This window comes from Phascolarctos cinereus, unplaced genomic scaffold (assembly GCF_003287225.1).
Source record: "Phascolarctos cinereus isolate Bilbo 61053 unplaced genomic scaffold, phaCin_HiC Scaffold_4;HRSCAF=312, whole genome shotgun sequence".
Lineage (NCBI taxonomy): Eukaryota > Metazoa > Chordata > Mammalia > Diprotodontia > Phascolarctidae > Phascolarctos > Phascolarctos cinereus.
Genome location: NW_027555847.1, coordinates 298,744,848 through 298,761,033, shown reverse-complemented (window position 1 = coordinate 298,761,033; position 16,186 = coordinate 298,744,848). Strand labels below are relative to the sequence as shown.

Below are 16,186 nucleotides of genomic sequence, written 5' to 3'. Positions count from 1 at the left end.
CTATTTGGTATACATTTAAAAGGAATAAAGTATCTAAATATGAATGACTGAGTTAATAGTTATTTTCTTAAGTTAAGGACTTGTTACTTTTGTTAAAAAAACTAATTCAAATGCTAAGAACATTTCTACTTGCAAATAAAATTTCTTATTAATTGTATCTTTTAAATGAAGTTTTTGCAACTATTTCTCATATATGAAGTTGATTCTGTTAGGCTATTGTCAGTATGCTTTGAATTTTTTTTCTGGTGTTAGTAATGGTTTTATAGTAAGCAGTTTATGTATTGAGAATAAAAACATGCCTTTTCAAGAACTGAACGTTTGATTCTGGAACCTTGCTTTCCTTTCACCTAGGTGAAGCCAACTGCTCTGGGCAAGGGTTAAACCCACGGACTTTACTAGTACCATATGTTGACCAAATAGGTATTTTTTAAAGAACAGGCAGTCAAGTAGCATTTTTGCCGTTCAGATTACATGCCAGGCCCTGTGCTGGTGATACAAAGGGAAAGGCAAACAATAAACAGCTCCTGCTCTCAAGAAGCTCCCAACCTAATGAAGAGCCAATGGTGGAGGTTCCTTGATAAATCAAGATGCGCATTGTCTTCTTTTTAGTTTTAATTTTTATTTTTCCCCAAAAAGGGAACTGGAGAGCTATGTTTTTAGTTCAGTACCTCTCTTTAAAAGCAATTCTGGATTCACAGAAAAATATAAAGGTAGAATTTTTTCTTTTGGTTAAAGGAGGCATGAATAGAATTGTTTTACTGATGAGAAATGTTTTGATTGTCTTTGGATCAATCATGAATATATTTCCTAATTCTGTGGTTTGATATAGAATGAGTCTCAGAAGAGTATTGTTTTACATGTACTTCAAGATACTTTTTTGGAAGGTGATAAGAGCTTCATCATTCAGTTGCTTTCCCTTGATGATGCAGAAATATCACCAGTAAATGGTAAGCAGAACTCTCCTGTTTTTCCCACTTACAACTTACATCAACTCCCTAAAAATTATAATTGCATACTCAATGGTTAACAAATGTAAAAAACCCTAGGTTGTGCACATTTCATTCCTTGAAAAATATTCTTTGACCAATTTGTTGTTTAATGTCATATGAATGTAGTTGCCTTGGTGTTTTTACTTTTCAGAAATGTGTACTTCTGGCTTCCCCCCTTCTTCTATGAACATATAATCTATGGATCTGTAAAGAGTAAACAAAATAAAAGTTCAAACACTTCTCTCCTACTCAATCCTGATTCTTGCTAAACTGAACATGAATTCTAGGCAGAAACATTCAACAGCTCATCCAGGAAATGGTTCTGAAACTATTCAATCATGCTTTAAAAGTAGTCATAGAAATTTTGGTATGCAGGCAATGATAATCCTCGTTAAGACATCTGGAAAGATGATGCCAGGCAAGATGTGTAGCTGACTGTGCTGTTTCTATCCTGTGATTTACTACCCATCTCTACTTTCCCTCACAAGGCCTTATGACCTTGAGAGTATTCAGTGAAGAGACTGTTGCACTGAAAACAGAGAATATCATTGCTTTGTTCATCTACATGGGCAGGGGGAGATAGTCTCTTTCACTCTGTAGGCTTGTCTGAGAACTGTATTCTTGCATAGTATATGGTCATTTAGCCCAGTTCTCTTAAATATTATACTCATGAGATTAAAGTCAGAGGTTCAAATCTATGGATTGTAGGTGTTTTCACTTTCTTCCTTGGCTCCAGACTGTACTTGTACTTCTAGCTCACCATTTCTTAACTGTACGGCACTAGTCATGAGAGGTAAAGATGAATCAAATCTATCATCAGTTTTATAAAAACCATGTAGACTACATACAGCACTCCATGAATTGTGAGTTAGTAGCTTCATTTTTGCATGTAAACAATAGCACTCAATTTGAGCACTTATTTTCAGCTGAAAAGTCTGGTAATCTAATGCTATATTTCATGGAATATAAGATAGAGTACTGAGGAGACATTGTGTAGACATCCTTCTTGGAAAGAGTTGTACTGAAAACTTGTTTTCCCCTAGGTAGAGCAGTAATTGTCATACAGGGAGAAAAAGGTGCATCTGGAGAGGTTGGGATTGCCCCATCATCTAGGAATATTCTCATTGGGGAGCCCTCAGCAAAATATAATGGCACTGCTCTAATTAGGTGAGTGCTTTCATGATTTTCCTCTGCCCAAATCATGTCTACCTAACTGTTTTTTGGTTGGTTTAATGCCTGGAGAGATTATTTCCTTGTTGTCATCTTTGTATTTTAAGTGACTTGATCTAATGACTTGTCTGTGTTATCTTGATGTTATAAAGAATTGTTAGCAAGGTAATATTGCAAAGGTATTAGCTAAATTGGCAATGCAAACTTAGCTCAATTTGGACAACATGATATAGTGGCAACAGCAGTGCCTAGGAATCACTGTGTTCAAATCCAGACTCTGAAATTAACCATGTGACTTTCTGAAAAAGTAGCATGGCACAGTGGATAAAAAGTTGACTTGCATTGGGACAACCTGGAAGTCCAACCTCTGACACATGCACTAAGTAACCCTAGGCAGGTCACTTTACCTCTTAGTGCTACAGGCTACTCTCTAAAACTCTAAATTGTGAAACGATTTTGGATATACATGGGTAGATGGAACTTCCTCACTGGGAATTCCCTATGTCAGTGAAATCACTCTCCATCCAACCAACCAGTCAAAACAACAAGAAATGTGACCTTCATTCATTGATTTCACCTCTTATTTAGTTTCTTCACCTATAAAATAAGTGATTTGGGCTTTTATATCTCTTTCAGTTTTGTTTCTCTTTTTCCTTTGAAAATATTTTAAATATAATTACTTCAGCCACTATGTAGTTAACTCCAAAAATTTGGATCTCCATCCCTGACTCCTATTACAAGATCCAGATCTGTGTCTTCAATGTCCTTATGTATGGATCTGGTCATATCACTTTTTTTGCTCAAAATCCATCAGTGGTTCTCTGGTATCTATTGCTGCAGTGAAAAACTCATACAGATGGGAGCCATTAAACCATGTATAAGGATTCTAATGGGTCAAATATTGATTTAGAAAACCACATTAACTTTATTTTGTTCTGTTCTATTTTTATTTATTTTGTTAGATATTTCCCAATTGCGTTTTAATCTGCTTTGGGTGTGTGTTTGGTAACTCTGGACTACTGAGTAAATTTCAACCTCCTGGCACTCCACATCATTTGGCATTCCACATCTCTTATAATTTGGCATCACATTATCTTTCCAGCCTTACCTTATAACTCTTTCCACCGGGAACTCTCTGATCCATTCAGATTAGACTATCATTCCTATTCCTTTGGGTTTGCTCATCATATTCCTAAACATAGCTCCATGCAACTGTTTTTTTAAAACCATGAAGTACTAAAACTTTAAGAAAGCTCCCCCTACCTTAAAGTTTTTAAAATTTTAATGAGTGTATATTTTTGTGTTCTTATCTATAGCCTGGTTCGTGGCCTGGGAACATTTGGAGAAGTCACATATACTGGAGTATATTTCCCCCTTTGGTAGAGGAATTTGCAGAAACATCAGGAAAATTAACCATGCGAGATGGACAGTCTGTGCCATTGTGGTCATACAGGTATTAATACTTGGCAGCCTGACTCATTCTGCCATGTCATATTTGTTTGATATAATCTTATAGAGTTTGGCCTGACAGATCCTTTTCTGAAGATTCTGCAGATTAATTTGTGTTTTTTTTTCTTGTTGTGTCCTATAGGCTTTAGATGATAGCATTCCTGAGGAAAAGTGTTTCTATGAGTTTCAGCTCACTGGAATCAGTGAGGGAGGAAGTTTAAGTGAGTCTAGTAGAACAGCCAATGTTACAATGGTTGCTAGTGACTTTCCATATGGCTGGTTTATTTTGTCACCTAAGCTCCTCCAAGTGTCAGAAGAAGGACAGAAGGTACAGTACCAGGTGCTTCAAATATTAATGATGCTTGTTTCAAATTGGTCGTTCACATTGGAAAAGGAATGTTGAGAATAATTGTGAATATGCAGTGGCCCACTTATTCCTAGTGATATATATCCACTCACATTCATGAACCTTTAAGTTTTCTTTCTAACGTAATTCATTTTTTACCAACACATGATTTTAACATCATCTCAACGACCAATGAAATATTTAACTCAAAGCAGGAAAAGTGAAACTCAATTAAGTTCAAAATTGAAATAAAGTATAAAAATGCTTCTTTTTTAGGTTAACATCACAGTTATTCGTTCGGGTGGACATTTGGGCCAAGTGAAACTCTGGTATGAGACTGTAAGTGGAACAGCAGAAGCAGGCTTAGATTTTATTCCTGCAATAGGGGAACTTTTCTTTGAACCAAGGGAGAAGGCTAAAAGTATCGATATTGAAATTGTTGATGATGACCTTCCTGAAGGTCCTGAGGAATTTTCTCTTGCAATTACAAAAGTGGAACTACAAGGAAGGTAAAGTAAAAAAAAAATCATAAAACTATAGACAGTTTTGCCTAACTAGGGTGTAGCTTCTTTCTAGCCCCCGTTCTTATTTCTTATGGAATGTCAGAGCAAAGGTAGAATAAAAATTGTAATCACGACTAAACATTATTTTTGCAAATTTAAAAAATATATTTTATGGATATTTGGAACTGTTCAGTTCATTTTATTTGTTGTCAGTCAGCAAGCATTTATTAAGTGCTTATTATCTGCCAAGCAATGCACTAATAATTGCTACAGTTAAAAAGAAAAGCAGAAATACAGTCTCTGCTCTCAAGAAGCACATGTTCTAGTAGAGGAGACAACATGCAGATAACTGTGTGCATACAAGATCTATACTGTGTAAATTGAAAGTAATCTCAGAGGAAAGGCACTAGCAGTGCCCAGGAAAATCTTGAGAAGGTAATATTTAATCTGAGCCTTGAAGGAAACCAGGGAAGCCAATGGGTGGAGATGGGCAGGAAAGCATAACAAACAGATCTGATATTTTTATATTCTGGTGTCCTGTCTTCTGTCTAAGTTGCATGTGACTGGAACTAACTGATAGGTGTGGCAAATTCTACCCAAGAGATTGGGAAACTCATCCTAGATACATTTTACCATCTGTTCTCTCTCTTTTTTGTATTATCATTTTGTTTTTATTCCTACTTACCCTATTTTGCATTGTATTAATTCACTCTCATAATCCTCCTTAGGGTCTTTTGGAATAAAATAGGCTATAAATACCAAGTAAATACCTAGCACTGTGGTAGTAGGGGCAGGGCTGTTACATTTTTGCCTTCAACAATGAGATAAATAGACATAATTTCTAGCTATCATAAAGATTGTTTGATTGGAGTATTAGCATATGAAATAACTTTGCAGAATTACTGTTATTAAAACCAAAAAAGAAGAGCCATTCTTCCTTTATTTTCTCAAAGAATAAAGTATTTTTCACCTATTTCCTGACTTTCCTTTTATAGTTTTGTACTTGCCACCTGTTTTAAATTTCAAATATAAACCAGTGTATGGTGCTTAACATTGCTTTTTAATATCTTCACATATTTATTAACTTTGAATTTAGAACATCCTGTAATAGCCCTTTTGACACTTCACCAATTTCTTCTGATTTCTAGACTTATTAATATGGTATGTGTTCACTAGTATATCCTGTCAACATGGTATTATTCCTAGACTCATTAATATGTTATATTTTCACTCAGATAGATGATTGTATATGTGTATATATATAAATCCATATAGTATATATGTACATATATAATATATAAATCACAGAATCTCAGAGTGAGAAGGTTATTTAGAGGCTACTTAGTTACAATACATATCTGAACAGAACTATTCTTTAAAATATCCTTGAAAAATAAGTCATCTGGTATTCATTTGAAGATTTTCAGTGAAGAGAAACCCATTAATTATTGAGGAAATTCATTCTACTTTTGAATAGCAGTAATTGTCAAAAAGCTTTTCTTTATGTTGAGTCTTAATCTACCCTTTGCTGCTTTTATCCATTTCTACTAGTTTGGCTCATTACTTTTACTTTCTGGCTATACAGAACGGGTATAAATCTTCTTCCACATGATAATCTTCAAGATACTTGATAGCAAGTTAGTTGTCTCCCCAAAATCTTCTTTTTCCTAGACTAAAATGTTCCAAATCCTTCAAGTGGCTGTTATATGACATGATATCTAGTCCCCAGTTGCCCTTTTCTTGTGATGTTCCAGCTTGTCATTGACTTGTGTAAAATGGGGTACCATGAATGGAATACAACATTTCAGATATGGTATAATCAGAGCAGAGTAGTCAGGACTATAATTTTGTTAGTTTATGGACATTATGCCTATATTACTTAATGGCACATTAGTTTAGTTTTGACTGCCTGCGCTATTGACTCATTCAGCATGCAAAACATTAAAACCAGTATCTTTTTTTAAAAAATTGAAACTGTCATCTTCTATCCATTACTCCTCCATGTTATACTTCAGGATTTGTGTTTCTTAGCCCAGTTGTAGAAGTTTACATTTACTCCTGTTAAATGTTATCTTATTAAATCCAAGACTGTACTTCTAGCCTATTGAGATCTCTTTTGGTTTCTAACCATGGAACACCACAGCTTTTCCTCTCAGCTTTGTGTCATCTTCAAATGTGATAAGCATTCCTGATGCTTTTATTGAAGTCTTAGACTAAGAAACAAACAAAAACCAAACTTAAACATTTCAGGATCTAGGACAGATTTTTGAGCTACTCCATTAAAGATTTCTCTCTAAGTTGATACCAACACATTAACTCTTTGGTCTGGTTATTCAAGCTTTTCTGAATCTCCTTAATCATACTGTCATTTAGCCCAACTATCTCTATATCAGTCTCCCCAAAAACAGCATGAAAAGTTTTGTTAAATGTTTTACTCAAATCTTAGAATATTATATCTATAGCATTCCTCTCATTTGCCAATATAGTAACTGTCAATAAAAGCATTACCTGCTTTTTATGAAACTATACTAGCTGTAAGTAATGGCCACTTCCCATTCTAAACGCTCACAAAGTGTTTCTTAATAAGTCCTAGGACTTGCTGGGGATAATAGCAATTTATAATGCTTTGAAATACAACTGTAATACAATACTGCATCATTATAGAATGACAACTTAAAAATGGCACTACTTGTCAAGTTTTAAAATGTGGTACCATATGCCAAAAATTGGCCGTACTTTCCAAAAACTATGATGCAAAATAAAATAGGAAGAGGACAAAGCTTAGTATTTTAAAATTTGGAAAGAACTTTACATACCTTCTCAGATTTCAGCTTCCTGACAACTCTGTGAGTCAGGTACTACAGATATTACATGGCTCCTACCTTCTGCAGGAAGCTTTCCCTGATCCCCCTTAATTCTAGTGCTTTCCCTTTGTTGAGTGATTATTTCAAATTTATCCTTTATATGGTTTGTTTGTACCTTGCTGTTCGGATATTGTCTCCCCCATGGGACTGTGAGCTCCTCCTTGAGAGTTCACAGGGACTGTCTTTTACCTTTTTTTGAATCTTCAGTGCTTAACGGAGTGCCTGATGTAGTGGGCACTTAAAAAATATTTGTTGACTAACTGACTATTGATAAACTGCATGTCCTAAGGGCCAGCTGTCCTTAGGATAAAATACAACATTTCTGTTTGTCTTTTAAATCCCATTACAGTTTGGTTCCAACTTGTATTTTTAAGCTGGTTGTGCATAATGTCCTCTCACAAAATGTACGCTATAGCAGAATTCCCTGTGCATGACATTCTATTTCCCTCTCCACGCCTTTGCCCAGGTTGCATTCGTCCCTGAAGTAATCTTCCTCTTCACTTCTGCCCCTTAGATTCCCTCGCTCCTGTCAAGGCTCAGCTCAAGGATTACCTCCTTTGAGACATCCCTCCTGAGTCTCCCAGGGCTTGTCTCCCCAAGTAGAAATACTTCTTTGTTTTTATGCTGTCCATTCAAAAGTCTGAAAAAGTTGAACCCCTTTATAAGGTGGGAATGGGTCACTGTCTTACTAATCTGAGAATTGGTCATTCAGGTTGTGAGCCAGTCAAGGTTTTGTATCTTTATCAGCAGTGAGTGAGACTCAGTCTTAAAGGGGCAAAAATCCTAATATCTATCATCTCACTTTTCTGCCCCTTACACCTTATAATTTCATCAAGTGTATTTTATTTGGGGAAAGACTCAGTTGATCAGGGATACACTTGATCAGATACAGGATCATGGGATATAGAAGCTAGTAAGTGTTACCAGCTCATTTTAACTAATTCTTATTATTCCATCCTATAATGCTTTGATTTGTTTATTTTTCTTTCTATTATCTTCCAAGAGGGTATGATTTTACTGTTAGAGAAAATGGACTTCAGGTGGATCAACCTCCAGAAATTGGAAATATCTCTGCAATTCTAATAATAATAATGAAAAATGACAATGCAGAAGGAATCATTGAATTTGATCCAAGATATTCTGCTTTTACAGGTAGGTTCATTTACTATTGGCTTTTTGTTTATATCACACTTTTCTTAGTTATAGTGGTATATTAGTATGAAATATTAGTATAGTAGTTTATTAGTCAACTTGAAATTCCATACGGAAAATTTCCAGTAGCTTTGGTATATGCATAAATGTATGCTGGATTGCATAGTTCTTTTTAATTACCCCAAAGATTATTCTTGAAGCAAAGGTCTCTCTGTCTCTGTCTCTCTGACTCTGTCTCTGTCTCTGTCTCTTTCTCTCTCCCTGTCTTTGTCACTCTCTCAAACCATATTTATCTATTTATCATATATTTATATGTGTATATACATATATTCAGGGGGCAGCTAGGCAGTGCAGTGGATAGAGCCCTGGGCTTGGAGCCATGATCTGAATTCAAATCTGGCCTTAGACACTTACCAGCTCTGTGACTCTGGGCAATTCACTTAATTTCTATTTGCCTCAGTTGCTCATCTGCAAAATGGAGACACACTAGAAAAGGAAATGGATCTTGCCAAGAAAACCCCAAATGGGGTCATGTAGAGTCAGACATGACTGAGTGATTAAACAACAATAATAATATATACACACAGATGCGCGCACACACACACACACACATATATATATAGATGTATGTATACATACACATATACACACACACACACACACACACACACACACACACACACACACACACACCAGTATCCTTCTGGTGATGTTGTGTGGCTGCTAGTCATCGAACTCCAAAGCCTCTGAAGAAAAATGAAAGTCAGCCAAAAGGCAGTGTTAGGGCATATAGTAGTTATGAGCAGGTTATAACGTAGCCTGGAAGGAAAATGGAGCCAGACTGTGAGAGACTTTACAAAGAATTATACATAAAAGTGGTACAAAGGTTATCATTAAGGAAATGTATGAATGAAAAAATAATATGGGCTGAGATACTTGGTTTGACAAGACTGAAAGTGAGGAAAACCCCTAACAGGTTGATAAATGTATGGGAGGATATGGACCAGTGGTACATAGGATGGGCAGGCATGGATGTATTTGGATGTATCGTTTCTGCATGTTTTGAGGGAATATCTATATAAATTTCAGCTATATCAATTACATCCTAGATCCAAGTGGACATTGAATATGTAATACATACACATATGTATATCTTTGAAAGAATCATCAAGCTATGCTTAACCTTCAGTTCACTTCGCTCTTTGACATCACCTCCTACTTTTTCCACCTTTCCCCCAGGCTCAAAGAATTGATCCTTCTTGATGAGGTGCTCTCCCCTCTCTTTTGGCCTCTTCCCACCCCACCTATCTTCCACATCTTTAAGAAATGTTCATTTAACCATCTCATCCTCTCATCCTATCATCTTGTATCTTTCCTTCTTTTCTTAGCGAAACTCCTTAAAGCAGCTACACTCATTGCCTCCACTGCCTATCCTATCCAGCCTACATGTTTGGAATGGTCTCTCTTCTTTCCTACCTCCCTATAGGTCCCTCTCTTCCCTAGGTGGAGCTCAAGCACCATCTTCTGTATCAGCAACACTCCCAAGTGCCGCCAAACCAGATTAAAATGTAATTGGGATATATTTAACAAAAAGAATAAAAGTGCAATAAAATATAGATTTTAGTATTTAATATTGCATTTTAAAACTAAGTCAGTGTGTGATCTGCAGAGATCCTTATATATGGATTAATGGCCTCCATTTCTGTTTGTGTTTGACACTATTGTTCTGCATGAAGCCTTTCACAATTACCCAGCTTCCAGGGCCCTCCATCCCAAACAACCTTGTATTTAACTACTCTGTATGTATCTGTATTTATTAATTTTATTTTTATACCGTATGTACATATAAACTTCTCTCTCCCATTAGAATGTAAACCCTTTGTAAGTAGAAATGGTTTCAATATTTGTATTTATATCTGCAGTACCTAGCCCAGTGCCTGACACTTAGTAAATGCTTGTCGATTGATTTATTGTTTGTTAGGTACATAATAGCATTTTGGAGATGCAAAATGACATAAGGTAAAGACTTTGTCTTTATGGAGGCAAAAATTTAAAAGGCATGATAATAACTAGGATTTATATAGTTCTTTTAAGGTTTGCAAAGTCCTTTACAAATATTATCTCATTTGTTCCTCATAACAGCCCTATTAGGTAGGTACTTTTATATCCCCATTTTTACATCTTGCTAGTAAATGTTGTCATCTAAGGCCATATTTCATCATAGGTCTTCATGACTGCAATCCCAGCACTTCATACCAATGACTGATTCAGAGTAAAATAGGATTAGAGCAAAGGATAGCTTCAAGATACTCTGAGAAATCACTTTTTACCAGGGAGCTCAGGGAAAGCCTCGTGTAGGGTGGTGGCTCTTGAATTGGGCCTTAAATAAATGGAAGGATTTCAGTATAAAAGAGGGGGAGAGTCAATTTCTTGGATGGAATCTAACATGAACAAAAAGGCAAGAAGACTGGAGAGGGAAGAATAAGAACACGGAAGAACACTTCACTTTGACAGGATGCCTGGATACATAGTATCTTAGATGTAGCAGCTACTAAATCAACATTTGTTGAACTGAGTGGAGTTGAATTTCATAAAAGGAGAATGTGAGAGAATGCTACATTATAGGTTCAAATCAGACTGTGTAGGCCAACAATTGCATGAGGGTTTTATGCTTGTAGTCAGTGATTATAGGGAATGGGTGACTTGATCACAGTAATTAGAAAGAATACATAAGTTTAAAGAATGTATTGAAGATAACAGAATCTGTAGAGAGAGAAACTAGTTAGGAGGTTTTTATAGTTTTCCAAGTGAGAAGTGATAAAGGCCTGAAGTAGGAAGGTATCTATGGGAATGGAAATGAACAAGAGGAGGGGAGGTTTGAGAGACAAAGTCAGTAAGATTTTAAAACTGATTGGCTGTGGAAGAATGAGGGAGTGGGAAGACTAAAACATTCAGTTAAGTCGGGGTCATTGGGCAAATGGTGGCACTATTAAAAGACAGAGAGAAATCAGGGAAATGGTATGCCTTTATATGATGATGTTGCATTCAGCTTTGGATGTAGTGAGTTCTAGTTGTCTATGGCATCCAGCTACAGGTATCAGGTAATTATTTGAGAATAAGATACTTTACTTCTGGGGAGGGGCTGCTGCTGCATCTGTTTGTGAATCATCTGCGTAGAGGTGGGAACTGGAAAAAGTTGATGAGATTTCAAAGAGGAAGCAGGTATATATGGAAAAAATGTTTGACCTTGAATAATACCCACAGTTAGATGGCAGCAGATGACATATGAAGCAGAAAAGGAGACTGAGGAGGGATGGTTACCTGAATAAGTTGGAGAACCAAGAGAGAACAGTGTTACAGAAGCTAAAGGAAGAGAGAACATTCTAGAGAAAGAGGTGGTCAGCAGTACCAAATGCTACTGAGGGCTCAACTATGATGAGGACTAGAAAAAGTCGGAGGACTTTTGGTAAGAAGCTTACCTTGGAGAGAACAGAAAATATACTTACTTTCTTATACCTACTTGACTGATGAACGACTTTTTCTTAATGACTGAGAGTTTAGTCTTTAAACTTCAAAGTACCCAAATATTTTAAAATTATTTTTAAAAGTAATCTTTCTAAAGCATTTTACATGCTGGCCTACCTTAGTGACAAGTATGTTATATATAATTTTGCCCTTTCTTGTTAATTCATCATTATGATTCATTATTATACTATACTAGAATAGATCTCATTCATTTGGGACCTTGATATGAGCCACTACTGATCCTAGGGCTTAGTATTTTCTCAATAAGGCTATCATATCAGATTGGATTTGCATCACCTTTCCTCCATAAAAGCAGAATGTGGAATTTCAGCTGTATAATTTCCTGGACAAATTAATATGGCTTTTTTTGTAAATTTAATATTCCTTTCAAACTATTTTGGCTACAAAATTATGCCATCTCTGTAAGGATTATCTTAGCCAAGTAAGGAAAGGGTTATTGACAGCAAATTGGCCACCAGGGGACGAGTTTTGAGGTCATTGATGTACAAAGAAACAGATAAAAATACAGGCTTAAAATTGTGAATATTTTTAGGACACGCTGTATAAAATTGTACACTAGTAGTTCATAGTAGTATTGTTTGTAGTACTGCTTCCTTCATGATGGCTGCCACATGATGAGAAAAGGGGGCCAAATGTGTAAGAACTACAATTTTGCTTATAAACATGAATTTAACTGTTTACTTTAAATGAATGTACTCTAAATGAATTCTTATCCAGTGACTAATGAGTTTTTATACTACTGGAGGTCACCAAAACCACACCCATATTGGCATCAGCACCCTAACGAAACCATAAGACAAACGGAAATTATAGCTAAATGAAAGCATGACTCATATGTAGTCTTCAGAGAGATGAGTAAATGAGTTAATGGAATTGGTTTCATTGTGTGCCCAAGCAACAACAAAAAAATGAGCCACATTATCATGATATAATATTTATGGTGACCACAAGTAAATAAGCCATCATGAAACCAAGTTTCAGTTTTATGTACCAACATTAGTTGCAGTGGGTGAACAAGTAGAAAAATTCTCTGAAGAACTCCATAAGACCTTTCTTTTTTGTTTTTGTTTTTATTTTTGTTGGTTTTTTTTAGGCAATGGGGTTAAGTGACTTGCCAAGGTCACACAGCTAGTAAGTGTTATGTGTCTGAGGCCGGATTTGAACTCAGGTCCTCCTGAATCCAGGGCCGGTGCTCTATCCACTGCGCCACCTAGCTGCCCCCATAAGACCTTTCAAAGATATTAGTGTATGTTTTGAAGCTTGTTGACTTCGGAGTAAAAGTGAGTACAGGAAAAGATGGCAAAAGGTATTTGTTGTTTAGTCATTTTTATTTGTGTCCAACTCTTCATGACCCCTTTTGGGGTGGCTTTTTTTTTTTTGGTAAAGATTCTGAAGTGGTTTTCCATTTTCTTCTCCAGTTCACTTTACGAATAAGGAGGAAACTAAAGCAAACAGGGTTAAATGACTTGCTCAGGGTTACATAGCTAGTAAGTGTCTGAGGCTGGATTTGAATTTAGGTCTTCCTGACTGATAGAAGATATACTGACGTGTGTAATTTGTAATTAACCACAAATAAAAGAGGCTAAACATATGTCACAAGTCTGCATATGAGGAGTACTTTTTCCAAGAAGAGTTGGGAAGTGCTGGATAAAGAGAATAGTATCACAAACAAACAAACAAACAAAATACTCCTGACTCAGTCAATATATGAGAAACAAGTGGTTAATAGTATGTGAGTCATTTCAGAATCAGCTGTGAGTAAACAGGCAGACTATTGACTGGTTAGTACAAAGATCAACATCAAAATCAAAACCAAAATGGAAGAAAGGATAAATATTTGAACTCTGCATGGAACTAAAATAATTAAATTAAAGTAATTAAAATATCTCCAACCCAACTTATTTAAAATGTTGACTCTGCAAAATTCAGTATGGATTGAAATAACATCACCTCTTCATTATAAACATTTCTTAGAGAAATTTAACTGACCCAAATAGCTACCACAAAATGAAGACAAGAGTCCAGAAACCCTTAGCTGGTAAATGCATTAACTCTTTGTCAAGTAGAAAGACATAGTAGGCAAAGGGAAGCACCAATTTAGAATTAAAGTTCATTTGTAAAGGTTTACTAAGAAAGATGACTGAAGATAATAAATAGTAGCATCTCAGAAAACAGTGAAATGCTATGGAAGGGAAAAGAAGCATGAAGAAGACTTGGCATAAAACTCAGATTCTTCAAACAACATTTATAGAAGCTGAAAGGAAGACAAAAAAAAACAGAGATAATTTGCCACCATTTATATATTCTATAAATTTTCATAGTTGATGACAATGGAACCACTCCCTTGGATTCTAGTATCCCAGTATTTAGTGTGCTAAATGTGAAGAAATAGAAATGACACTAAAGAAGATGAAATTGGGTGGTGTAACCAGACTTGCTTAAACACACACAGAAGAAATATGCTCTGGAAACAAAATTATTTTAAAGGCACTTTGATTTTTTAAGTTTATTTCAGAGAGGAAGATTCTAAAATGATGGAAAAGATTATTATTAACATTATTACCTCTTTCCAGCCACCCCATCAAAATGCCAAACCATTTACCTCCCTTCTCATCTCTATAAAATTGCAGAGTCAGAAAGAAATTACTTAAGTTACTTAAGCTTTCTCAGCTTCAGTTTTTTCATCTGTACAATGGAGATACTGACTTCACAGGATTATTGTGAAGCATAAAAGAGTTGATCTTCAAAACAAATATAATAATTATTAGTCATTAGCATTAATTATATTATCATGGTTGATTATTATATTTATTAAATTGTTTTTAATATATTGATTTTAATTATTATTAATGATGAGGATGATAGGATCCAATATTTATATAGTACTTGCAATGTGCCAGGCACTGTGCTATGTGCTTTACAATTATTATCTCATTTGAGCCTTACAACAACCCTGGGAGTTAGGTTATATTATTATCCCCGTTTTACAAATGAAAAAACTCAGGCACACAGCTAGTAAGTGTCTGAGACTGGATTTGAACTCAGGTCTTCCTGACTCTAGGCATTACCACTCTGTGCACTATGGAGCTACCTAGCTGCCTAAAATGTGTGTGTACATATTATTTATTATCACTGTATAAATGTATTCAGAATACTCTGGATGGAAATTAAAACATCAGGCCATCTTTCAGAGATGATAGTCTATAATTGAACACATCTTCATAATCACTTTACATTTCACTGAAACATAAGGAGGATATACATTTTCATTATTTTATTTTTTAAATCACAAAATTGCTTTTATCTTGATAGGAAAAAATAGGATTAAAGATTGTTCTCTACGTGTATTTATAAATATCTGACAGATAAAACCACAGTGGTAACTTTGCTCAGTGGTCCTCTGAGTAAATAAAAACCAAGTGAAATGAAAAGCTAAGCAAAGAGGTACTCATCAGAGGTGTTTTATTCGTCAGTGCTATAAGGATCTTTTGCACAAAGTTTAAATGTAAGAAAGTTTCCTTGTGGATAAGAGGTTTTCCAAGTGTTCCTGTTTGATTTTGTTCTTAATGAGATTGTGATTATTATATTATATATTATATTATTATATAGTATATATATATTATATAGTATATTAGAATATTATGGGACCTTGTCAATGAAATCTAAGGCCACTCATGGGAAATTAGTTTGGCAATCCACACAGGAAAAACAAATAGGGTGAAGAGTACATATTGTCTGGGCCTACGTGCCCAAGTGAGAAACTCATTGAATTAACCTATTACTGTATATATCTTGGGCAGATACTATGGATGAACAATTAGAGGGCATTGGATATAAGGAAAAGAGTGAATGATCATAGAAATGATAATAACAATAATAGCTAGTATTTATATAGTATTTTAAGGTTTGCAAAGCACTTTACACGTCATCTCATTTGAACTTCACAACAATGCTATGGGCTAGGTGCTTTTATCATATCCATTTTACAGATGAGGAAATTGAGGCTGAGAGAGGGCTAAGTGACTTTCCCCAGGGTCACAAAGTCGGGCAGGATTTGAACTTGGTTCTTTCTCATTCCACATCTTTCCACTATACTACCATCTCAATGTGAATTGAGATCACATTTAGCAATAGCATAGCTCTTTCAGTGAAAGCCAGGTCTTTTCT

General features: G+C 35.4%; 1 protein-coding gene across 1 annotated transcript in view; it reads left to right on the top strand.

Moving 5' to 3' along the window:
• ADGRV1 (adhesion G protein-coupled receptor V1) overlaps nucleotides 1-16,186 on the top strand; it is a 712,618-nt gene that overhangs the window by 211,173 nt on the left and 485,259 nt on the right. The window contains 8 exon segments of the mRNA XM_078151750.1: nucleotides 830-947; nucleotides 2,033-2,156; nucleotides 3,476-3,510; nucleotides 3,513-3,590; nucleotides 3,593-3,612; nucleotides 3,751-3,936; nucleotides 4,231-4,463; nucleotides 8,325-8,473. Coding sequence (XP_078007876.1) covers nucleotides 830-947; nucleotides 2,033-2,156; nucleotides 3,476-3,510; nucleotides 3,513-3,590; nucleotides 3,593-3,612; nucleotides 3,751-3,936; nucleotides 4,231-4,463; nucleotides 8,325-8,473 — 943 coding nt within the window.